Genomic DNA, 25,734 nt, shown 5'->3' on the forward strand with positions numbered 1-25,734 from the left:
CCTCTGCATCTGCAAAATTACCACGATAACCACAGAATCAGAATGGGAAGAGCAGACCTAGACCATATCCTAATACCACAGAAGTGCAGAGGACCCAAAGAATTATGGGACGTGATTATGAATATGCAGCATAACAAACACACAAAACAGTTTAAATCAACTCAGCACATATTTCAGTTACTGAGTCTCAATTGGCAAGAGCACAGTTTGAGGTGCTTAGAATGTATGGCTAGCTTGATGGAATGTGAAGGTGTTTATCCATTTTGATAATAGCAATGTTAACCTGCTAATCTGAACAGTATTTCAGTATTACTGTACATCAAACTACCAGAAATCGAACCCACTGCAGGCTGCTGATTTGATTCGAATAGAAGTATGTTTCATATTATGTCCATTCTACTGAATCAGTGACACCAAGGTGATTGTCCACTGTGGTATGATATTGAACAAAGCACGGTCAGTAATCACATTTTGATGATTAAACAACTCACACACATCATAAAATAAATACATGAAATATTTGACACATTAAATTGGGCGCTGCTGGTATGATAATGTCAGTAGTAGCAACAGTGTGAGCTTAGAGTCTGTGTCAACTAAAACTAAACAGTTGATAGGCAGGCAATGACAGGAGACAGTGCTGATAAATACACGCCTTTTTGGATAAATTAAGGCAATATCATTTCAACTCTTTCTCACCAAATTTCTGATTTCTAAATGGACATAAACTGACAGATATCGGTATGTTAACAGAACACCCATCACAGCACTGTACAAATAACACTGTCAGTTTAGCTTCCTGCCCGATCACATTCCTAACTCACTGTAATCGCTAAAACAAACAGTTTAAAAATTAATTTTACAAAAATACTTTTTTAATTCACGTGTAGAAACTCATCATAAAGTAATAGCGCGGGTCATAAGTGATGGCGTAAGCAAACGTAACCCAAAACAAATGGAGAAGTGTGGAAACTCCTGCTAGTGAGGTGTGTCTTTCTTCCATTCAGTCTTCACGTGTTGAGTCCAGCTGCTTTGACAACCACTTCAAGCCATGAACAGCAATGAGGAACAGCTCTAACCTTAAATATATTTTGAGGATTTGACACATCTATCTGTTAGTACATTAGACATTTGATATGGAACGCAAACAACACCAGTTTAAAACAGAACATTCTTTAAGCTAGTTCTCAAAGCTCTGTTATACCATGTCAGTGGTTACATAAGGCTACTTTGAGCCTCCTGATATGATATTCATCTCTACGTTCTTTTCATTATATAATTACTATGCATACACACACACACATACACACACGTGTGTGTATACTTACTGACTAGCATGTTCTTTTACTGCCAACACGAGCTTATTAGCTGCTTTTAAGTAGTTGACAGTCGATGTAACTTTTGTGGTGCAGTCTCGTTGGCCATGAAGATGAGTCCTGATGTATCATGTTACACTTAATTTCATTGGCTTGACGAGTAGTCTGACTGCTGCTTCCCAGCTACTGAACTGCGATCTCTCGTGTTTAATCTGAGGGTGGCCTCCGAGGTGAGATCTGATTGGCCATTTGCAACCTGCTGCGATCTGCAACCTGGAAGTTTTCCATTTGATTTCCTGCGTTGGCGAAGGGCGGCCTGGTTGGCTATTTGAAGTAGTTGAGGCCTGCCACGAGAAGAAACTTCTCGAGGAAGAGCTCAGAGTCCAGCACGGCGATATGAGCAGCACGGCCGATCAGAGTGTTGGCCGTGTTCGGGAGAGCGTGGAACACGTTCTGTCGGATCAGACGGCAGTTCGGAGAGTTCAGCAATGGCTGCAGCAAGTTATTTATCATCTCTGTGTACACGGGACCTGCCACAGAACACACACACCGTTTCAACACTGTACCACGGAGCAACTACACTATACACTCAGACCAGTGTCAGGTGGACCCTTCCTTTGGGAAATATTAAGAGATTTATAATACAAAATAAATAAATAAATAAATTACATACACGCTCACACACAAACACACACTAAAGGTCAAAGCATTCACCACTGCTGATACACAAACACACTCTAACTAGCAACCTAATTTTCCATTATTTATTTCTTTATTAGAGGTGATTTAAGTCCTTACTCCTTTCTTTCTGTTTCTTTCACACACTGTGTGTGTGTGTTTGTGTGCACATGCTGACAGCTTTTAAAACATCTCAGCTCTGATACACTGACATACTGTGACTAAATTCTCTCTTGTGCTCCTTAAGCCTTTGTGAAGAAAAGCTGTCAAAGGGAGCGTGACAATCCCAAAGGCACCAACACAATGCACAGAAACCTTTTAACTCTGATCACTGTAGAATCTCTCTCTCTCTCTCTCTCTCTCTCTCTCTCTCTCTGCTCTGTCTCTCTCTATGCTCTGTCTTTCCCTCTTTCTCACTCTCTCTCATCCTCTTGCTCTCTCATCTTCATTTTCTCATGTTCTGTCTCGTACTCTTCAACTTTCTCTCTCTCTGTCTCACTCTTTAGTGCTTTCTCTCTGATAGACCATTACATTTGCCAAATTAAAACTTATTAATGTATTAATAATCTCTTAGAGCCTCTCGAGTGCCAAACCTCGGGCAGTCTAGCAGGGCAGAGGTCTGCTGGACGGCACCACCTGTCTGAGCTGATCTGTGCTCCAGGAGCCACTAACCTGTCGTTCTGTCTCTCAGGGCGGTCCGGCACATTTCGATCCGAGCAGAGTGAAAGGGGACGTAGCGGTCCTGAGGAGACGCCACCAACACCACGTTTTTAAAATACTGCAGACCTGGAACATGCACATGAGATGTTAGACTGTGTAAAGTATCTTTTTTTTTTTTTTTATCTGACAGTGAATGTTTGGTTTGAGGTTGAGTGCATGTGTGTTGGTAAGTTTTGTAAGATTTTGTGTAGTTGTTAATTGTGTATAGAAAGGTCATCCAGCAGAGTGTGTGTGCGTGTGTGTGTACCTGGTTTACGGCTGAGAGTATAGAGGAAGGTCTGGCGAGGGTCATGATGGTCTCGGAAGGTGAGCTGCAGCAGGGAGCCAGACTTCTTCAACTTCTGCATCAGCCACAAACCTGCAGAGCACACACACACACACACACACACACACACACACACACACACACACACACACACACACACACACACACACACACACAGAGAGAGACATGTATACATGACAGTCTATATACACAGACAGTGTATATGTGCTTTTTTACTTTGAGGTAGTTTCAGGATGGTTACATCATGTGACATCATGATATTGGAGAAGGGGTCCTTGTTTTCAAATGTGGCTTAGACAGACACATGCAGTTACATTTGTATAACCACTGGCCTAAATATATCTCCTGAAGTGGTTTTAGGAGTCAGATTTAAATGCATCTTGGATGCATTTTTATGTGTATATTCCGTTTTGATTTAATCCTGTGTAAGTGTAAATTAGAATTCCCAAGCTAATCACAACTAAAACAATAGAATTCCTAATCAGTCTGTACTGAACACTGTAATTCCCAATCTGGTCAGTACTGAACAACTAGAATTCCTGATCTAGTGAGTTCTGAACACTGATCCTCCTGATCAGTGGGACCTCGTGCATACCTGTGCTGACCAGTGTGCTGCTGTTAAACAGCATTCCCAGGTGAGGTCCAGACAGAGACAGAAAGGTGTGCAGTCTGTTCAGGTAGTAGCGGAATCTCGGTCTCGTCAGCACTGAGCGAATGATGACATTACCCAGGGAATGACCGATGAAGCTGGAAGAAACATTAATGTATACAAATCCCTTTAACAATAGCAGTTCTAATTCAACTCTGACACAAATTCCTGCTGGAAGGGGCTTGTGAGTTCCAGAACTAATTCTGATGTGTTCCGGAGCAAAAGGCATCACTAGTATACAGTTATGGTGTATGACAGATATAGGTTTTCACATCCAAAAATTATATCCTAATACTGCCTGTGCCGCACAATGGCAGCCGCAGACATGCAGTTTATATGCAATGCCAAGAAAGTAATGACGTTATATACATTTATGAGCTGTGCTCTTATACAACACTGCCACCTTGTGGCCATATATATATATATATATATATATATATATATATATATATATATATATATATATATATATATATATATATATATATATATATATATATATATTTTATTATTATTATTTATTTGTTTGTTTGTTTGTTTGTTTGTTTGTTTTTACACACACACACACACACTAACCTCAACAATACATGCTACATGTTTATTTGGAGAAAGACATCATTTATGTCTACTCTTAGCATGTGATGATTCCAAGTACGTAACTGCAATGTACTGTAGTAAGAGGTATAGAGTTACTCTAAATTGTAGTAAAGAACACAAAGTTTCTAGAGAAACAGGACTGATAAAGGACTGCACAGGGATGTTATATGTTTTGATTAAACTAGAATTCTCCTGGTATGTGTGTGTGTGTGTGTGTGTGTGTGTGTGTGTGTGTGAATGGTATAGGGCTGAACTCTGCATTCATGAAAAATCCAGCCTGACTCAACAGTGGAGGAATATGAACATCACAGGTATGAATGGGACAGGTGCCACTATTCCAGGTGTATAAAAAGACCTGCTTCTGCCAAATGTAAGTTGAAATGCTACAGCGCAGGTGGCATGCACACAGGTGGCATCGCCAGCCTGCCCCCACAAGTCAGCAAAACAGAGAAGCTCATCACCGTGGACCACTGAACGAGAACCGAGCAGAGGTAGAGCGAGTCCTCAGCATCTCCATCAGTGAGGACCACCTAGTCTCACAAAAAACCTGATCGGGACGGTTCAACAAAAGCTGTATGTCTTCCGAACAAATGCTGCATGTGAGCCAGCATGTTAAGAACATTTCCGGGCGTACCGCTGAGAAGCATTCTCACCAGCAGCTCCGTCTCCGTCTGGTTTGGAAGCTGCCCTGCTCAGGGCTACACATATCTTCAGCAGGTGGCGAGGGTAGCACAGATCATCTCAGGGATGGCCCTAAAAGTACTGGAGGACATGTACTGGACCAGGGTCATAAGAAGGGCTCGCGTCATCACCCAGGCACTAACCAATCCCCTGCACAGCCTCAGCACACTCCTGCCATCTGGCAGACGCTACTGGAGAGTGAAATCAAGGACTACCACACTTCAAAACAGCTTCTACCTCCAGGCCATCGGGCTTGTAAATGACTCCCCCTCTGCCCCAGCTGCCTCAACACCCTCCTGCCCTGCTGATACAACCACCTGTCTAGTGATATGGAGGAGCTTTGTAACCCCACGACAACGTCATTTTTATTCATACAATGTACGTGAAGACTCTCAAAAACTCACAACAACCACCTCCACACACAAACCCTGCCTACAGTCTATCCTTAAAGAAAGTACAACTTACTACCTTTTTGTACCACAGAAACTCATAAATGTTTTTGTTACTTTTTAATCTTTTCTGTTATTTTGTTTTACGCAACTTCAGTATTTCTAGTATTGATATAATCAATAGTATCTAGTATTGATGTAATCTAGTGTTTAGAAATAGTGGTTTGTACCGAAGGCTCAGAGGAAGTGAAAAGGAATCATTTCGATGTATAGTGCAGTTCAGATCCCTGTGCATATGACCATAAATTGACTTGACAAATCTTGACTTGAAATGTAAACAAAGTGAATGAAGTGAAAATATAAGTGGTAGTGTGAATAGTGTGAGTAGTCCAGGCAATACTGTGGGTGTGTTTACTGCAAATGTGATTGGTAAATGCGTGATTGATTGTTACAAGATTTGTGCATGTGTGATTAATGAATGTGTGGTTAGTGCAGGTGTGATTAGTGAATGTGTGGTTAGTGTGGGTGTGTTTAGTGCAGGTGTGATTAGTGAATGTGTGATTGATTGTTGTAAGATCACTACAGGTGTGATTAGTGAATGTGTGGTTAGTGTGGGTGTGATTAGTGAATGTGTGGTTAGTGTGGGTGTGATTAGTGCAGGTGTGATTATTGAACATGTGGAGAGTGTGGGTGTGTTATTTGCATATGTGATTATTAAATGTTGATTAGTGTATGTGTGTGCTTAGCACAGGTGTGATTAATGTATGTATGGTTAGTGTGGGTGTGTTTAGTGCAGGTGTGATTAGTGAATGTTTCGGTAGTATGTGTGTATGTGCATATGTGATTATTAAATGTTGATTAGTATGGGTGTGTTTAGCACAGGTGTAATTATTGCATATGTGGTTAGTGTGGGTATATTTACTGCAAATGTGATTAGCAAATGTGTGATTGTTGTATGATTACTGCAGGTATGATTAGTGAATGTGTGGTTAGTGTGGGTGTGATTACTACAGATGTGATTAGTGAATGTGTGGTTATTGTGTGTATGTTTAGTGCAGTTGTGGTTAGTGTGGGTGTGATTAGTGCAGGTGTGATTAATGTATGTGTGGCTAGTGTGGATGTTAGTGCAGGTATGATTAATGTATGTGTGGTTAGTGTGGGTGTGTTTAATGCAGATGTGATTAGTAAATGTGTGATTGTTGTAAGATTTGTGCATGTGTGGTTAGTGAATGTGTGGTTACTGTGGGTGTGATTAGTGAATGTGTGGTTACTGTGGGTGTGTTTAGTGCAGGTGTGATAAGTGCAGGGCGGGTGTGTGCCAAAACCTGATTCTGCCCACTGTGAGGTTGTAGAGCTGAATGTGCTGAATGATCTCATCCAGCAGGCGGTCTGTCATGGTGTCAAAATCTGCAAATGTGTCTGTCTTGGGAGTGGGGATAGGGGCAGGAAGAGTGTGTAAGTGAGAGAGGCCAGTTATATGAAAATACTTAAAAATACACCCGTGCAAATCTACATAAGATTATTTGCATTAGTTATTTTCTAAAAACTAATGATAAAACCAAAGCAAGCTTTGATCTTGGTTACCTGGTTGTGTTCAGACATCAAGAAGTCAAGCCTGGACCCTGGCAGGCCAAGTTCAATGAAGGTCTTCACTAAACGCAGGTCAGCACTGTTACCTGCATGCAAGTCAACATGAAGAACCAGGCAAGTTACAAAAACAGCAGATGTTAAACAAAAGAAATATGTGAAGCATCTATAACAGCTCAGAAAAAAAAGGGAGCTTAATAAAGAATATAAGGTTAGAAAAGCTGGTTATAGCTTTTCATTTAGGGGCAAAGAGCTTTGGTTTGATGCTATTCAAACCAGGGCTTGGCATTAGGTCTTAAATCAGTTTATGGAGACTAGACAACTGAAAAACAAGAGGTATGAACTGTTCTGTTCAAATTTCCATATTCATTTAATGGACAGATGTAATGGGAGATGTAGTGAGCTAATATGATTGAGGAAAAAACATATTCCGATGATAGCTGTACTTGAGTTATCACAGTATGAATAACAAATGTTTATTTATCATATGAATTTGTTGCTCCAAAACTACACCTATGCACAACTCTGAAAATTCCTACCCATGTGGTCACCTGTGACTGGTGGGAATGTGTGTGTGTGTGTGTGTGTGTGTGTGTGTGTGTGTGTGTGTGTGTGTGTGTGTGTGTGATAAAAGAAATGCCACATTTAGGAAGGCACTTCATTTACTTAAGCATATGGAATTTATCATTAAACAAATAAGACTGTGTTTTTCTGGAATAACTGGCTTATGTCTACTGTCATCCATGTTAACATTTGTTCCTTACTCTGTGGACTCCAGTGTCAGTTTAAGATTATCACTAATCCTGGAATCAAGAGGTCTGAAGCTGTCTCATCCTACAACCCCCCCTCAGTGCTTTGTATGTCTGTATGTGTGCATGAGTGCATGTGGGTGTGTGTGGGATCAGATTGAAATGAGGAAATCATAAGGCTGAAAAACTCAGACGTTCAAATGCGTTAGGCCTTTCCAGTGTAGCACAAACAAGCCACACACACACACACACACACACACACACACACACACACACACACACACACACACACACACACACACTCTATAAATAAACAAATCTGCCTCTAAGAACCTTCCAGAATTTTTCTCATTCTTTGAAAAGAGTGTTCACGAGTGTTCTCATGCTTTACAGACACTTGCCGTCCAAACCGTGGACACACACTACCAGGTGGATCCCATCTTCAAACTCCTCCTCTTCCTCCTCTGGAGGGAAATATGGGTGATCAGATGCCAAGAGAGGAAGATGGCTGTAAAGTGTTGCTCTAAAGGGTGTCTCTCTCAGAAAATCCTCCTTAGCTTCAAAAAACCTAAAAAAGGGTTAGAGAGGGAGGGAGAGAGAGAGAGTGGGATAGGAAGATACAGGAAGAGCGAGGAAGGGGTAGAGGAGAAAGAGAGAGAAGGAGAGGGAGAGAGATGTAGAGATAGAGGGAGAGGTAGAGAGAAAGAGTGAGAGAGAGAGAGAGAGAGAGAGAGAGAGAGAGAGAGAGAGAGAGAGAGAGAGAAATGTTAGCTTTGTTTTATATTCTAAGATATTAAATGGGATTTTTTTTCAAAGATCAAGCTCAGAATTTTCTAGCAGAAAAAAAGGACAAGTTCTTAAAAGTTTTTTTTTTTTTTTTCTGTCGTACCAAAAGCACACCAACAGCACTGCTGGTTATTCTATTTAAAAAAAATAACAATCATGACCAATGTCACAACCTCTTTATTCTCACAGATTATGAGTTATGATTATGAGTTGTTGGTAAACAGACACCTTTCTGCTACAAAGCCTTAGTTAAACAAATATTATGTTACCCGAAATGCTAAAACAGAATGAAACTTACAGGGGATCGTGTTTTTATCCTGCTAACTACCCTCTGCTACCTTGGTCAGTGTCGCATTGCCCTAACTGAAGTAGTCTTACTTCAACTCAAACCTCACATTTCAAATATCACTCTAACATCATTTCTGTCTGTAAGAATATAGGGCTACTGCCACTCACTTCAACATCCTCTCACTGATTTCCTGCTCGCCACGCAGGAAACTGGAAGATGAGGAGATGATTCCGAAGGATCCCACAGGCTGATGGGTAATAGGGGAGGGGGCCTGACAGGCTGCCATTCCACTGAGGGAAGGTGAGTCGCGGAGGACAGAGGAGAAGGGCAGGCAGGTCGGAGCACACGACACGGACAGCTTCACCACCTCCACAACCTTCTTATTCACAAATGCCAAGCCTGAACTCGGCATTTTACTGAATCTGCCCTGCCCCTCGAGCTCCCTTTGCTCGCTCTCATTGGCTGAAAGCTCACTGAGGTCACAGGACCTCTCCTTCTCATTGGTACTTAGACTGGCGACGTTATGGCTCTTTTCATATACGTTGGTTAATTTGTCTGTGTCATTCCACGGATCGCCATCCTCGGGCTTGTCCAAATGGAGGTGCTGGAGGCTAATCTCATGGTACTTGAGGCTACCAGGATCAGTGTTCAACTTCAGAGGCCCCTTGTGTTCACAGCATTTGGTTCCACAGGCACATAGTCCAGCATTGTCACCGAGCAAACCTGGATCTTCTGCACGCATTCCACTATTTCTGCTGCCTTCCACATTGCCGTGCTGGTCTGACAATGCATCAACATTTGTTTCGGTTGCAAACTGTTGAAAAAGTAACACTTCTGTCTCTTCTGTCACTTCTGTAACACTGTCCCCTCCCAGATTCCGTCTCGTGTGAATGGCTGCTTCCGGGACCACCTTCCCCTCACTGGTCTTCTCAGTGTTCCATCTCTGGTTATAGGCCGGGTCCTGGTCCTCAGCGTTGTTGTCAGGGCTGCTGATGTGGGGCGCAGAGGCGGATTTGGTCAGCGTGTTGAGTTGCCTCTCCCGTTCTTCCTCCTCATCTTCGTAAGGCAGGGAGCTGATGGAGGTCAGCGAGGCCTGTGTGGCACTGGGCAGACTTCCATGGCTCTCCGTCTGAAGGCCCTCCAGGGAGCTCCGGTGGGGTGCTCGACGGCGACACGGGTGCTGTTGCAGGTGGTCACGACCTCCCGTGACCCCGCTGCGCCCATCCGGAGGCCAGGCCACGGAGCTGGGTTCGCTCTCAATGCCAGAATCGGATATCACAGAGGATGAGCGCTTCATTACCTTGGACCTGCCCAGAACCCCGCCTCTGGGAGGAGTCTCAAAAGGTGGGCGGTCTGGTAGCAGATTGCTGTTGCTTTGTGGGAGAGTGACTGATTGATAGTTTGGAGGGTTATGCGAGATGGATGAAGCACTCACAATCGCTTCCACGTGCCCATCATCCTTTGCTTGCATCAAAGAAGGTGCTTCTGTGTGCACATCATGCAGTACTGCATGGCTGTTTGAACAGGCTTGGGTTTCTGAATGGCTGTCACGCTGATCCATATGAGAGATCTTTGGACCACCAGTATTAAATTGGTCACTGAAATCCGGAACGTTTGATTGGATGAGCAGCCCTGGTTTTCCCCTGTGTGGGATTAATTCATTGGCTCTTCCATCCATGCACTCCAGACTGGTGCTGGAGGGATGCTCCAACAGGCAGCTTTCTTCTGGAACGCATACTGCAGCTTTTTCACACACCTGAAACCCATCTGAGGAATCGGTCTGCATTTCAGTGTCGGTTTTCCTGTAAGTTACCGCCTGAGTGCCTGTCCTGTCCGTAGTACACTGCTGACGGATAGATTTTTCTGTCTGACAGTTAATTCTGTCTGATTCTCTTGTTAGTAATTCTGAGTCTGATTCTGTTCTTTCTATGTTCCTGGGAGGACCACTAGCTTCCTGTTTAAGTCCATCCCTCGACACACCCTCGGATTCGTCGACAGATCCAAACTCAGTTTCAGGACTGTCTACACTAACAGAACCATCAACTCTGCCAATCAGATTTTCCAGTTCGGCCATATTCCCCTCTCTGTCTATGATGATTTCCCTCTCCTGACCAATGAGAGCCATGTAGGTGGGTAGGTCCATGTAGTCCTCAGCAGGAGGCTCCTCAAAGGTTATTGCTGGTGAGTAACAGTGTGAACTTCCCCCTGCTGGTGTAATGGTATGGTCCACTGTCTCATCAGGACCTGTTAATTGCTTGGTGGTTGAGATAGGCTGGGTTGGCACATGTGAATTATCATCTGAAAAGCAGAAAAAAACATGTATTCAGCCTTAGAAGAAACCTTTATATTTTGTTTGGGTTTTATCGGTTATTAATGGATAGCTGTACACACTTTAGCCACTGGTGTTGAATTACCTGTACTAATTTCACTAGTTTCCTTGTAATGCAAAAGAGTACCTGTAGGAGATTTTACCTAAGCAGGGCGTGTCCACATATCTATCCTCAAAGATGATTGGAAGGCTGCTCCAGTCACCATCAATGTCGAGGCACTCGATTGGCAGAGGGGGCATTTGGCTCAGATAGTCTGAGCTCCTCAACTCTACAGCCACCTGAGCATGCCTATTGATACTGGATAGATAGATAGATAGATAGATAGATAGATAGATAGATAGATAGATAGATAGATAGATAGATAGATAGATAGATAGATAGATAGATAGATAGATAGATAGATAGATAGATAGATAGATAGATAGATAGATAGATAGATAGAGAGAGAGTCAGAGTGAGTGAGAAGAACTGAACCCAGAAAAGAGTCTTCATAAACAGCTTGTTCTGAGGCTCACTTACTCTCACTAACAACTGCTAACACAAACCAGATTCTTACCAGCACTGTTTTACCACTAGATCAAAAAGTAAATATCATTAAGCAAAGTAAAAAATAAAGCAAAGTAAAAAAAAAATAAATTTTGGAACACTGGAACTAAGAAACTACAACTCAAAGTAAATTAGACTGTTATCGGTCCCTAAACAGAGTATGAATTAGCAGAGTATCCTCTTACTGTCAGAGGTACAAAGCAGAGACAAACCCTAACCACACAGAGGTTCAGTGAGCACAGTCCAGCTATAGAAAGATCAATCAGGATGCTCACAGCTCCTCTTGGAAAGTGAGCGAGGACTCTTTGGGATGTTCAGTGAAGAAGTAGCCCTCCGAGAATCTCCTGACCTGTGAAGAAGATCACCTTTACTCACAACCATGCCGACCACACCAGGTTCTGCTGTTCCCTTTCACAGCAGTAGCTCATTTTCTGCTTTGATCGTATGCATAATCTTTATGGGTTTGAACAGAAAGGAGTTACACATTTTCCTCCCATGAACTGGAGGAATACAGCACAAAGCCCTGTTCAGTGAGGCTCTTGTCCTTTATTATAGTTGCTAATGGAAATCGATTGTTTCCTGTGGGTGGACATATTATGTAAGCCTTTAGATGCCTAACCACTGGTAATCTAACACACATGTTCTACACTCATTACCTTAAGAGCAGAGACAGGAAGTGAGGTGAGCATGCCAGTGGTAATAAAATGGAACGACTGACATTCAGATTAGGGGTGCAATTTTAACACTCAAGCTAGAAAACCGATTCATATCCATCTGCTGTGATAATGTGTGCAGGTTGAGTACATTACACACATCTATGAGTTCATACTATTTCTCATCCATGTCGTCTGCACACACATTGTTTATGTTCTTGTTTTTATATACTTTGGCTTTGCATTGTAGTCAACACCCATGCCCAATGCTACAGGTCTGTTCCAGCAGCCAGCCACAACCTGCTCAGCTACTAGAATTGTGGCACGGTGTGCTTATTAAAAATGTAAAACATATTTATTACATAATTATAACACCTGTATTACAGCATGATGCGTGCAAGTAAGGCTCTCCCACCCTGAGGTGGTGGTGCTCCTGGGCCAGGTAGCTGCAGATGTGTGGGTTGGGGACCACAGCCTCCACAAACTGAGCCCAAAGTGCTGACAGCTTGGCACACAGCTGGGTCAGGTCTCTGGAGATCTGCTCCACGACCTTCTCATGAGCAGTCTGAAGCTGCAGACACAGGAGGGGGGAGGAGTGTGAGTATACGCTGAGAAGTTGGAGAAAGAGAAAAAGAAACAGAATGGGAGAGGATGGGAGGAACAACTGGGCGGCTGGTACCTGCGCAGCTTCCTTCCTCTCCCAGAAAGCTGCACAGGTGCTTGTACAGTCTCTTGTAATCTCACAGCTAGAGCACTGCACCTCGCTACTTGCTGGTCTTCCTCTAAGAGCAATCAGGCCTCTAAAACATGTCCAGAATGCAGAAGCATGAGTCGTCTTGTATCTTCTGAAGTTCACACGTGTCACGCCACTGCTGCACTCCCTTCATTGGCTTCTAGTAGCTGTCTGCATCAAGTTTAAAACCGTGATGCTTGCCTACAAAGGCAAAAAAATGGTCCAGCCCCTTCCATATCCGTACCTCAATTACTTTGAACCTTAATTATGGCTCGTTTTGAAATACCATGCTTCAAGTCTCGTGGAAGACAAGCATTGAGACTATTCTCTGTCCTGGCTCCTAGATGGTGGAACAAACTTCCACTTGCTGTCTGGACAGCAGAAACCCATGCTGTCTTCAAATGCAGACTGAAGACCCATCTATTTGTTTAATATTTAAATGACCACTGACCCTGCTCCTATGTTGACTAACTGAAACGAGTACTTATTAGAGGGTATTGTTTATTGCACTGATGTTGACTGAGATTATGACCTTGTATATTTTGCACTTCTAGGCATCAGCAGTCATCCCCGCATTTCAGTATTCTGGTTTATTGGTATCCTGGACTCTAACCTACTGAACTGGCTAGGGTGTGTTCTATGAGGAAATGACAAAGCACTTTTGTATGTCGCTCTGGAAAAGAGAGTCTGCTAAATGTCGTAAATGTAAATGTAAATATAAATGGGAGGAAGAGAGAGAGTGTGTGAAGAAGAGAGACGAATGTAAAAAGAGGCGAGAGAGTGAGAAGGAAAGAGGGAAGACAAAGAAAAGAGAGAAGGCCAAAATTAAAAAAAAAAAAAAAGATAGAGAGAACAAAGGAAAAGACCAGAAAAAGGAAGACCTGAAAGAAGGAAAGAAAAAGAAGACAAAGACAATGAAGTGGGTGCAAGCGATAGAGGAAAGCAAACCGAACAGAGGCGAGAGAGACAGAGATAGAAAGACATACGGTCCGTGCCAGGAGTTGCTGAGAACGCACGAAACCTGTCCTAAGAGTGACTGGTTCAGTTTGAAGTTACCTCCAGGCTCCATCATGAAACTGCTGACAGAGCGGCCAGTTCTCCAAGGAGCTTTCTGCTGCAGTGACATATTTACTACAGCACTTTCCGTTCGCATGTGGCGCGTGTCAGAGGCCTGCTATTGGACAGCTTCTCTCATTGGAGAGCTGGCACCTGATTGGCCAGCTCTGACCGCGCCTTTGAAAGGGAGTCTTACGAACCTGGACTTCACCGGTGAGCTTGTTCAGTGTCTCTTCAATCGGTAAGTTCTCTGTAGGAAGAAAGACATGGTTCAGTTCCAAATTTATCAAGTACACTAAGCAGGGTTAATGTACTTAATGTTGTGTGACCTGATACAACTTTAAATGCACAGTGTTCAGCTATACATACAGCAGTATGGTGCTGGTGTGCTATAATACAGGTGTTTACAGTTAACATGTTATAACATGCTAGGTGCTCTCTACACAGCATAAGTATTATCTGAAACTGTGTTTAATGTTAAGTACTTATTACAGTACATACTTATATATGCTTTCATGTTTATGACTTAACGTAAACCTACAAAAATGCATGTTCATCACAACTAACAGGATATGGTAGTCTGTAAGCTATGATGTGAGTAGTGCAACCATGGGATGCCCTGTTGTGTGAGCGTTGTGTGAGCGCTGTGTGTGCGTTCTGTGAACGTTGCATGATATACCTATTTCTATAGGCTGAAGTTGTGGGATGTCATTCATCAGGGCCATGTAATAGAAGCGCAGTGCCTTGTATGCGGCCAGCAGGAGGCGACAGAGAATCCGGTGCCACGTGTGAGCTCTCTGCAGGCAGTTCTCCGAAGGCACGTAAAAACTGCCCTGTTCTCGCATAATCACACGTACACACACATGCACACGCACAACACACATGTGCACACATGCACACACATACACAGTCAGCAAACTGGCTCTGCGTTTAACTGTCTCCTGTTAAAATTCTGCCCTGTCATTTCCTTCAGAGCAGAGAGGTGCAGGCACTCATAAAATGCTGAACAAATGTGGGTCTTCTCGGGTTAAGTAGACACATATCTCTGGTGAACATGCTGAGAGGGCAGCAGAATTAATTGACCGTCTCCGTTACGGAGTGCCATTCAAATGGGAGCGGAACTCGTTCCACTCGTAACGGAGCATGTTCCGTGCAGAATGGGAAAGATCTCGGCATGCGAGTGTGTGCTGTACAGGGAACAAGGCTCAAAGGATTTGGCTTTTCTTCACAGTACTGCAGCACAGGATCAGAGAAAACAAGGATAGCACAGAGAGAACACGACCGTGCGCACGCTGCTACACATTAGAAGCCTACGTTCGCTGTCTCCTTTATTATGCAGGCCTGTGCGAGACTTCACAAGTGTGGGGTACCCGGCTCTGGGCCACGTGCTGGCGTGGGTCACTTTCTCGCCACGGGCCCACTGCCCAACGAAGACGCCAAAAAGGCAAAGCGCCGCAAGACTTCCTCAGCTTTAACAGTGCCTCACACATTTGCATCTGTGGAAGTTCAAATATTAATATAATCAAATATTAATTTAGTACTATGAAATATTCATTTAAGGCGTTCAAAACAAGGGTTGTTAATTTGCATATTCAGTAGATGCTAATTCCAGTGGATGCTCAATAGATTTTCAGTAGATGCTAATTTGTCTAGCATGCCTTTTCCTACTTGCACTCATAAGGTTGTGCGAGTTGAGCAGGGCTGAGTCTACTACGCCCAACGGAGTTGCAGGGGCTTTGATATGTGTCATCATCAATGCTACTGTGCCACCCAAAATGACCTAGGCAACACTCAGAGGGGTCAGGTACTGCTGAGCTAGAGGACAGTTTACAGAGGCTGACAGGCCAGACAGAGTCTGTAGACAAGATATATATGAATATACAACAAAAAGTGCATTAGACTTGAATAGGGAGATATTTCCTGTTAACAGGTTAACAAGCAAAGCTGCCACACTTTAGAAATTAATCAGTTGGAGATCACACACACTGCCTCACACTCTTGCAGTGCAGCAGGTAATGTCATATGGTAATGTCACATGGTAATGTCACACAGTAAAGTCACACGGTAATGTCAGACAGTAATGTCACCCCAGGCGATGTTAGATACGTAAAGCCACATGCTGCTCGCTGCACAGCAGCACATACAGATGCACCCCACAGTGGCTTTGACTGACTCCAGTTGGCTCTCAAGCTCCATAATTACATGGAGATCAAATGGCAAGCAAAGCTCTAAACTCAGCAAGCTTGCAGCAATAAAACAGATTGTGTATGTATGTGTGTGTGTGTGTGTGTGTGTGTGTGTGTGTGTGTGTGTGTGTGTGTGTGTGTGTGTGTGTGTGTTTGTGTGTGTGTGCGTACGTGCACACGCATGTGGAAAGAGGAGTACGTGGCACTTGCTTACAAAGGAGTGTGACCTCCAGATGTCCCAGTGACAGGAACTACACCCCACGTACAAACTGCAGTAGCTTGAGGGAAAAACTCTTTACGACTTCCACACTGGTAGGGAGCATACGCATGCGAGAGCGCCGGGAGCTTCTTATGGGCTTCTTCCACACAGCCTGATTGGGGTTGTTACAGTTAATAAAAGCTTTCTCCAAAATGACGGACCAACATGGCGCTCGGTGCAAGAGGGAGGATCGTGCACGGTCACTGTGTTATTGGAAAGGCAAAGCACCAAAGAGCACCACCAGTGACAGGAATGTCCGTGGCCCAGCCCTTGTGACATGGAGCCCTGGACGTGGTCACCTGCGTCAGCAGGAAACTAATTTTAATTTAGGTATTACTGTTTCAAGATCTGATTTAGGCAGCTACCTCGTTTGGCTTCTTTTAAAATGTTAAATAAATGACTAAATGACTTTGCCAAGTCAATACACGTACCTGTCCACACATGAAGACGCTTACACACATACACACACACACACACACACACACACACACACACACACACACACATACACACACACAGATGCACACAGATACACAGACACACACACAAATGTATGTGAACATGGCACAGACTAGAGCTCGCGTAGTCAGCTCACGCTCAGAGCTGGCCTGGCCTGATCTAGGGTGTCAGCAGCGCTGCACTGGGAACAGTCAGCTCACGCTCAGAGCTGGCCTGGCCTGATCTAGGGTGTCAGCAGCGCTGCACTGGGAACAGTCAGCTCACGCTCAGAGCTGGCCTGGCCTGATCTAGGGTGTCAGCAGCGCTGTACTGGGAACAGTCAGCTCACGCTCAGAGCTGGTCTGGCCTGATCTAGGGTGTCAGCAGCGCTGCACTGGGAACAGTCAGCTCACGCTCAGAGCTGGCCTGGCCTGATCTAGGGTGTCAGCAGCGCTGCACTGGGAACAGTCAGCTCACGCTCAGAGCTGGTCTGGCCTGATCTAGGGTGTCAGCAGCGCTGCACTGGGAACAGTCAGCTCACACTCAGAACTGCTAGCATAACATCTCACTAGGATTGTGAGGTTGAGTTTGCAGAAGGGTTTGACATGCTTTTCAAGTCCCGAGTATCCTCTCTGAACCAGTACCACAGGCAGCTTAGAACAGCTTATTCTACATAAAAGATGACATTCATTAAGTTGAAACTACATGCTTACAAGCTATATCTTCTTACTTATTATTTCATTCACCTAGATTGTTTGCTTATTTGTTTACATTAAATGATTATTTGAGAGTATGAGGCTCCCAAACCTGCACACTACTATCAATTCCGACTTTGATGCCAGGGGACAATGTTTGTTTCCCTTCTCAGCCAGCCGGGGGCTCTGTAGCAAGTGCACTGCACCCCTAACAGCCTCAACAGTCTCAATTTATTGTACCTATAGTTGATCATACTCTCAGTACAATATGGAATTTGCCTATTATAGCTGATCTGACTTCCAGATGACACACAATTCTACTTAGGGCTACTTTATGTTTATGTATATGTGTGTGTGTGTGTGTGTGTGTGTGTGTGTGTGTGTGTGTGTGTGTGTGTGTGTGTGTGTGTGTGTGTGTGTGAAAGCGTGCAGATGCATATGTGGGCATGTAACTGCAAGCTTACAAACATATTTTTGTTTCCATACATGTGTGATGTGTGTTTTGTAATTTACTGACAGCAGAAAGCTCTCTCATCATACCTGAGATAGCCCAGTAATTTTAAGCTCTGTTAGAACCTCAAACAGCTGCCTGAATACTGATAATTCTCTCTCTCTCTCTCTCTCTCTCTCTCTCTCTCTCTCTCTGCTGCTCTTTGACACACACACACACACACCCATATATGGAAACACACAATTCATATCAAAATGTCATGACATTCACAAAATCGGTTCCCTTTTTACATGTAATAAGCATATTAAGTGGCTGCATCTTTTTGCTGACATGTTAATGAGGAATCTCCCACAATGCACCTGCAAGCAGGACCGAAGACGGAGATGAAGCTGTAATTCAAGACATTAAGTGGTAGCCCAGAAGGTAGACGATACTGCAGTGCACCAGGGAGCGTGGTGTAACCATCTGCTCACCACAGCGCAGTTCACGCTGGCCTCTCACAGCATGGCAAAAGGAAGCACGAGTCGAACATAATTGCACACGGGTGAGCTGCGCTGATCTGCACTCCCCGACTACAGAAAGCAGAGAGGGACAGAGCGAATTTGACCAAATGAGAAGTGCTTTTTTGGTTTTCTGCGTTCTTTGTCAGGAAAGCCTATGGTGGGCTGACTGGGACAAAAGGCTGTACTGTACTCCGACCGAACAATCAGAACAATCATGTTGTAACATGAATGATCACAGTCATGGAACATTTATATTTGCAAAAAATATATCGATTTTTTTTTACTGAGCAATAAATGTTTGGTTATAATGATGACATACCCTGTTTACAATTCAGACAAAGCAAACAATTTTACATTATAAACTTCTGCAAGAAGGAAAAAGGAGAAAATGAAAGAGAACAAGAAAGAGACAGATTGAGAGAGAGAGGGTGAGAACAGCATGGGGAAATGGATGGACAGAGGGAGGCAGTGACAGAGCGAGAGAAATAGAAAAAGAGAGAGGGGGAGAAAGAGAGAGAGAGAGAAAGAGAGAGAGAGAGTTTCTCCTGCCAGTTTAAGCCGGTTAAGGTTATGCTCATTACTGTAATCAAATGCCCCCCCCCCCCCCCCCCAACGCCTACTCTGGGCTTATTAAAGCACCCTGCAGGGGGGGTGTTAACACAGGACCCACACTGTGCAGAAAGGGGCCATATTCATATTTATGGCCCTAGGAACCATCTGCAAGGAAACAGTAGGCAAACACCAGCCAATCAGGAGTGAGGTGTGAGTAGGGGTCTCATCTAATCAAAGGATAAGAGGGCGCAAATTAAGTAATTTCACAATGATACCCTTTCTCCCACATGATGTGCAAAACCAAACAATGACGAGAATGATGAAAAAACTTTTTTCATTTTTAAAATGGAAAATCACCCAACTGTGCTATAAAAAGATTATGATTATATTAAAACAATCTCTTGAAACATGAAAATGTAGAAACATGAAGCACAGCTGCAACATTGCAACATTCATGGTCATCTGTTTCTCAGGTGCAGGGTTGCTGTTCGCTCTATATCAAAACCAGCCCCACCTGGGTTCTTTAGCAATGCATCTCTAACAGCTAAATGTCTGTAGTAGAACAAGGGCCAAAAGCCACCACTCCTGAGCTCTCACACACAGGACAGTGTGTGGCAGTCACTTACTCACACACACACACACATAAACAGGGTCAGGATTCTAGATCCGGCAATGAAGTGGGAAATTCGGCTTCTGAAGGTTAATTGGACCTTAATAAGACACGTGCACAGCTTAGTGTCCCAGTGGAAATGGTTGCTTCAGCTGCCCTTAATTGTCTCTTTTAGGAGTCAAAAGACAAATCTCTCCATTTACACTCCCCACTTGTGTGAGTCAGGGATATGAAAGGCTTCCGTGGCCCGGGAACATCTCATATCCCTGATGAATGAAAACTGTGGTACCACCACTTAGCCACTCAAACCACTTAAAAAGAAAAAAAAAAAGATGGAAAGACTTCAGCCATCCGAAAACATCCCAGCGCTGCAGTGTTTCACCGTTATGTCACCGGTATTTTGTAAGCTATGCTTAGAATGAATTAAGCAGGAAGAGGAAATTACCTCGGTGAGAACGGGTCGACAGTATCCCGCCCCGAACATCAGGTTCTCCACAGACATCACAGAGGGCGGAGTCTCACTCTCTGGAGAGCCCTTTCCCAGCCACACCCCTTTAGTGCTGCGTGCAAAACTGGAGAGAGGGGAGAAAAAAATTCCCAGATTACAAAGTTCTTCCCCTTCAGCTTGATTGATGCTCTTGTCTCGAGGTAGATGGGTGTCAGCGCGCTTCATTGAGAGCATCGGGCCAGGACACGCGAGCCCGATCATTCCCAGTTTGCACAAGCTCCGTGAGTGATTACTTTCAGAAAAAAACAAACAAACACAAAAAAAAAAACAGAGAAATGTGTGGCGGTGCTCAGATGAAAAACACAAACGTCTGATTAGTCTGAAACTCCAGTAGAGCACTTTGCTCCAAAGTGCTTTTTCCATAGCTAGGATATGACAGGTTTCATTCCAGCCAGTTGGAAAAACACCTGTCAAGCTGAAAGGGCTCTGAACTCTGTACTAAAGGAGAGCTTTGCTCAGTTCCAATGTGTGCCATATTAATATGTTATTCGCCATCATTCATTACTGTACCCGTCAGGGCCTGGCTGATAGTTTTAGTGCTGCAGTTTCTGCCTGGGCTTAAATGCATCCTAATTGATTATTTTGTAAAAGGCTAAAATGGCCACTGTATTAGGCTATGTTTAAGCTTCGTAGAAATCAGAGGAAATTTTAAATAATGAGAAACATTTGTTTTAATAAAGTCTGAGTTGGAAGACTTTGCTTTCAAATCTATCACAGGCACACCTACATTTAAAAAAATGTTAACTGGCTACAAATAAACATTATACTGTAGCCATTTTCTTTCATATATTCACCAGTTATGAAGACGGTCAGTGGCTGCTGGATTTTGGAATGATAGTTCCATACTTTATCGTATAACTGACATCATATTTAATTTAAAATGTGATTTAAGTAGCTAGCCTTGGTTTGCGTTGTCTCAAGTTCAAAGCTTAAGTGTTGCTTTGGGTGAGCAGGTAGAGCACAACTGAGTGCAGGTGTCCAATCCCTGGTTGCTGCAGAGAGCAGCTTCGATTGGTCCATGATAGGTTGGGAGAAAATCAGGTTGGAGTTAGGTGCGCTTACCTCATCAGCGGCTGGTGCAGAGCAACTAGGGAGGCATGAACAGTGATGGAGATGACGGACAGGTGGAAGTAGTCAAACATGACAGGAAGGTGGTGATGGAGGCCTGTCTGTGGGTGGAGATGAAGACCCAGCGTCCTACTGCTGATCACAGGCACAGAGGAGATATCAGCCAGTCTGAAACACACACACACACACACACACACACACACACACACACACATATATACACACACACACACACACAGGCATGCACACACACACACACACACACACACACACACACACTCACACACACACACACACACACACACAGACACACACACACACACACACACACACAGACACACACACACACACATACACACACACACACACAGGCATGCACACACAAATGCGCGCACGCACACACACACACACACACACACACACACACACACACACACACACACACAAAGATGTTATGGATCAAGATTTCTGCAGTGAAAACCTGATGGTGGAAAGGGATTTGTGCTTCAAATCAAAGTCAGTCATTTCCAAACAGCAACATGAAACAGGGAATCGATTTCCAAACAGCATTATGTCACCACCTCTCCGTATCATCACACCATATTGGTAGCGAACACCAACATTACTATGAAGTTCTTGACAGCTGAAACTCAGTGTCAGTCTGAGATGTACTGGAAAGAGACATTCAGGTTGAGGATTGTGCATTCTGACTGCTCTACATTTTAAACCACTTTCCTGGGGTCAAGAATCCCTACAACTAGCGGGGTTTTCAGCATCAACAAAGGACTAAAATTGATAAACCTATGCAAGTTACGTAAAAATGATTAAGGATGATAAAAGGAAGGCAAGCTAAGGTAAGAGAGAACGGAGTATCCCTCTGGTGCCATTTTTGTCTCTTTTTGTGCACCATAGCATAACGTTTAGTAAATGTATGTCGGAAAATAGCCCAATTATGCCTCATATCAATTTTATACCACATGCTGTGCCACTTCAAATAAAACCTTCATCTTCACTGAACACTAAACCTTCCTCTTCACTGAAAACTTATTCTTCCTCACACACATGTGTGTTTGATGCATTCAGTTCCTGCCCCAGGCCCCAACACATGACCTCAACCCTCAATTCACAAGAATTCAGCAAGAAAGAGATATAGAGCGAGAGAGAGAGAGAGAGAGAGAGAAAGAGAAAGCTTGAACAGATATAAAATCAGTTTGCGGTCAGAAGTGCAGAGCTCAGCAGATGTTGCCATGTCCAAAGTGCTAAGGGGAGCAGTACTTACTGCTGTTCCACATCGGTGAAGTGCAGGTCAATCCTGAGCTGGAAGTTCACCTCGTTCAACACCTCCTCCACCTGAGCGGACAGAAGCAGCCAGACGTCAATCAAACAAAAAGCTGACAAGCAAGCCATCATCCATCAGAGCGACTGACAACTACCAATCAAACTGACAAGACTCTGACGTTGTAGTCAGCAGTCCAAAATCACCATAACTACCCCCAGAGAATGTCAGTGGGTCGTTAAGGCAATGACAATCACAGCCACTTTACTATTATTGCATCCCATGGACAGGACACAATACATCGCCTACATAATCAATATTTTACAATTAAGGGTTCAACCACAAGAAGGCTGTAGCTTTTAATCAAACATCCAATCGAAAGCATGTGACAGGGTCGTAGATGAGAGTCCAGGCGCACTGGTCTTTGCGATTGTCTGAGACTGTAACGGATTGCTTAAAGTGCACAGAGAACAGAGGGCCGTGTCCAGATGGTAATCAGATTTAATAAACATACCGCAAGAACAAAAAGACGTCCAGCAGAAATCCAGCAGTGCTGGTGAGTTCGTAGTGAGCTGACATATATACACGTGATAGAGAGAAAGAGAGAGAAAGAGAGAGAGAGAGAGAGAAAAAGAGAGAGAGAGAGAAAGAGAGAGAGAGAAAGAGAGAGAGAGAGGGACAAAGAAACAGTGAGAAAGAGACAGGAAGTCTTCTCAGATTTGAACCATCACATTTCTCATTATTCCCTCCTTGGCCTGTTCCCACTCTCAGAGAAGAAAGGGAGCACGACTGACATGTTTAAAATTAGGTGGCGTGTCATGAGGGCCCTTTTTCGCCAGGCGTCTGCGGTTTTCTCCCAGTAATGAGATCTAAAAATAAGAGTCGCGGTGAACTTTGCTTTGTGATGCTACTGTGGAGGCGGCGCAACCAGGCGCGCATTTGGCGGCTGACCCGAAGCCATCGACGTGGCCGTCCTTGTTAATTAACAACTTAAGGACTTGCACCTTTGTTGGTCTTTGTCGGTCTTTTAATCTCTACCTCATTCCACAGAAATCCGTTGCTTCACATTCTCGTTGAGGTCAGTGCCACCGACCCTACGGAAGGATTCAGCTCTTAATCCAGCATGTTTGACTGCATTTCACTCTGATGCATCTCCTTTGGCTCGCCAGGCGAACCGTTTTCAGCTCTTCTCATTTCGCTCACCTCGTGGAAATCTGATTTTGAAACTGCTTGAACTTCCAGGATAGAGCTGGTAAACGTAGTAAAAAAAGATTCGCGTTATGACCCAACGCACATATTCCGCCTTACTCTTCCATCCTTTCTTCCATCCCTCCATCAATCCGTACCCATTCCTACAAAATTTGACTGTGATACCAAGATTCCTCTTCTGACCCAAAGCACATGACTGAATTTCATGGTACCAGCACATCGATTTGCTAGTCGACTCTGCATCTGTGTTCACATAGTCAAAGCCTCAGAGCTAAAGTTAACACTTAGAAGTCCGTCTGTACACAACCGCATGGTTAAGAATTCGTCTAGTGGTTTAGCTGTTAATTTAGAGCTGGAGTTTTTGCTGGGCAGGACCAGGTCTGAGAACAGCTGTCATAAACTGTGCAGCTGGTCTCAGTTCAAGAAGGCTGGTGTTAGGAGAGCAAATCAGTGTCTGAGACTGAACATCTTAATGAGACTGACCCGGTCTCCATCCAGCAGCAGGTGGACCCTGAATGTCACGCGGTCCTCCAGTGTGACTTCCTCATTCCTGTAGAGGATCTGAAATATCCGACTGAACACCACGCCATCGTGCACCCCTGCACTGCTGAAGCCACACTCGCCTATGGAGAGATGGAGGTGCGGAAGGACAGAAGGCAGAAAAAGTGAGGAAGGAATTCATTACTTTTTCCAAAGAGCAAGAAGTTAGTTTAGGAAAGATAGTTTTGGTGTGTGTGTATATGTGTGTGTGTGTGTGTGAGCGTGTGTGCGTGTGTGTGCGTGCGTGTGCGTGCGCGTGCGTGCGCGTGCGTGTGCGCGCGTGTGTGCGTGTGTGTATGTGTGTGTATGTGTGTGTGTGTGTGTGTGTGTGTGTGTGTGTGTGTGTGTGTGTGTGTGTGTGTGTATACACGCTGATGATTTGGCACATCCTTGTCCTTTTAGACTCTTTTTACTTCTTTCTTGTTTGCTGACATCAACAAGAGGGATGTGCCAAATCATTAAAACCTCGCTGAAGGTAATATTACAAGCCTGTGAGAGTTGGGGTGTGTGTGTGTGGGAGAGAGACAGAATTCTTTGGCAGAATTGACACAGTCACACCAGTAAAGCTACCTTGAACTAGAGAGGGTGAAAGCATACTTTCACTGGCCCCCAAACACCCTCTCTCCCTCTGTCGGATAGGCTTAATCACTGCCATACTTGTACTACAAACACTACCAATTAAAACATGACAAAGATGAATAATGTGTGAAATAGCAGTTGTGGCCAATTACATGACTTTGTCCCGTGATTACTGTGACATGGAGTATTGGAGGAAACTGCGTTTCTGTGCAAGGCCTGAGAGGGACTAGCTTCCTGGTCTGACCGGATCAACTGACCTGGAGCTCGTAACCCATTCAAGAAGCAGCTTGCATCGATGCACAGACAAGCCCGGTATATCTGTTCAAGGTCAAGCAGATAGGGCATGCTCAGCTGCCGTGTACAAACAGGCAATGGTCCAAACAGATTACTAAGATACAGCACAGCCCGGGAAGTCAGCTAAGTAGCAAGAGGCTTCCCACACCTCCAGAGATAAACTGCGGGGTGTGTGTACAAATCTTTATGAATCTGTAACAATCTACACAGAACATGAGGGAGCATGGAAGAGAGACACAGACAGAGAGAGAGAGAGAGAGAGAGAGAGAGAGAGAGAGAGAGAGAGAGAGAGTGACAGCAAGAGACAGGGAGAGATAGATAGAGAGACAGAGAAAAACAGAGTCAGAGACAGAAAGAGAGAGGGGGAGAGAGAGAGAGAGAGAGAGAGAGAGAGAGAGAGAGAGAGAGAGAGAGAGAGAGGGAGAGAGAGAGAGAGAGAGAGAGAGAGAGAGAGAGAGAGAGAGAGAGAGAATGCTCCTGTGGTTGTTTCAAGCTGGCTCTTGCCCAGAGTTCACAGCCTA

The 25,734-nt window shown here is 44.1% G+C and overlaps 1 protein-coding gene across 1 annotated transcript in view; it reads right to left on the reverse strand.

Moving 5' to 3' along the window:
• Positions 1-419: 419 nt before the first annotated feature.
• The window catches only part of fam135b (family with sequence similarity 135 member B), a 49,796-nt gene continuing 24,481 nt past the window's right edge, over positions 420-25,734 (reverse strand). The window contains exons 4-20 of the mRNA XM_027016250.2: positions 24,284-24,423; positions 22,595-22,665; positions 21,310-21,483; positions 20,185-20,311; positions 14,725-14,878; positions 14,246-14,295; positions 12,672-12,827; positions 11,879-11,952; positions 11,200-11,354; positions 8,895-11,025; positions 8,054-8,220; positions 6,901-6,992; positions 6,642-6,739; positions 3,596-3,747; positions 2,962-3,072; positions 2,667-2,780; positions 420-1,846 (exon numbers count right to left, since the gene is read on the reverse strand). Coding sequence (XP_026872051.2) covers positions 1,641-1,846; positions 2,667-2,780; positions 2,962-3,072; positions 3,596-3,747; positions 6,642-6,739; positions 6,901-6,992; positions 8,054-8,220; positions 8,895-11,025; positions 11,200-11,354; positions 11,879-11,952; positions 12,672-12,827; positions 14,246-14,295; positions 14,725-14,878; positions 20,185-20,311; positions 21,310-21,483; positions 22,595-22,665; positions 24,284-24,423 — 4,172 coding nt within the window. The 3' untranslated portion in view covers positions 420-1,640. The remainder of the gene's footprint in view (positions 1,847-2,666; positions 2,781-2,961; positions 3,073-3,595; positions 3,748-6,641; positions 6,740-6,900; positions 6,993-8,053; positions 8,221-8,894; positions 11,026-11,199; positions 11,355-11,878; positions 11,953-12,671; positions 12,828-14,245; positions 14,296-14,724; positions 14,879-20,184; positions 20,312-21,309; positions 21,484-22,594; positions 22,666-24,283; positions 24,424-25,734) is intronic.

This window comes from Electrophorus electricus, chromosome 2 (assembly GCF_013358815.1).
Source record: "Electrophorus electricus isolate fEleEle1 chromosome 2, fEleEle1.pri, whole genome shotgun sequence".
NCBI lineage: Eukaryota > Metazoa > Chordata > Actinopteri > Gymnotiformes > Gymnotidae > Electrophorus > Electrophorus electricus.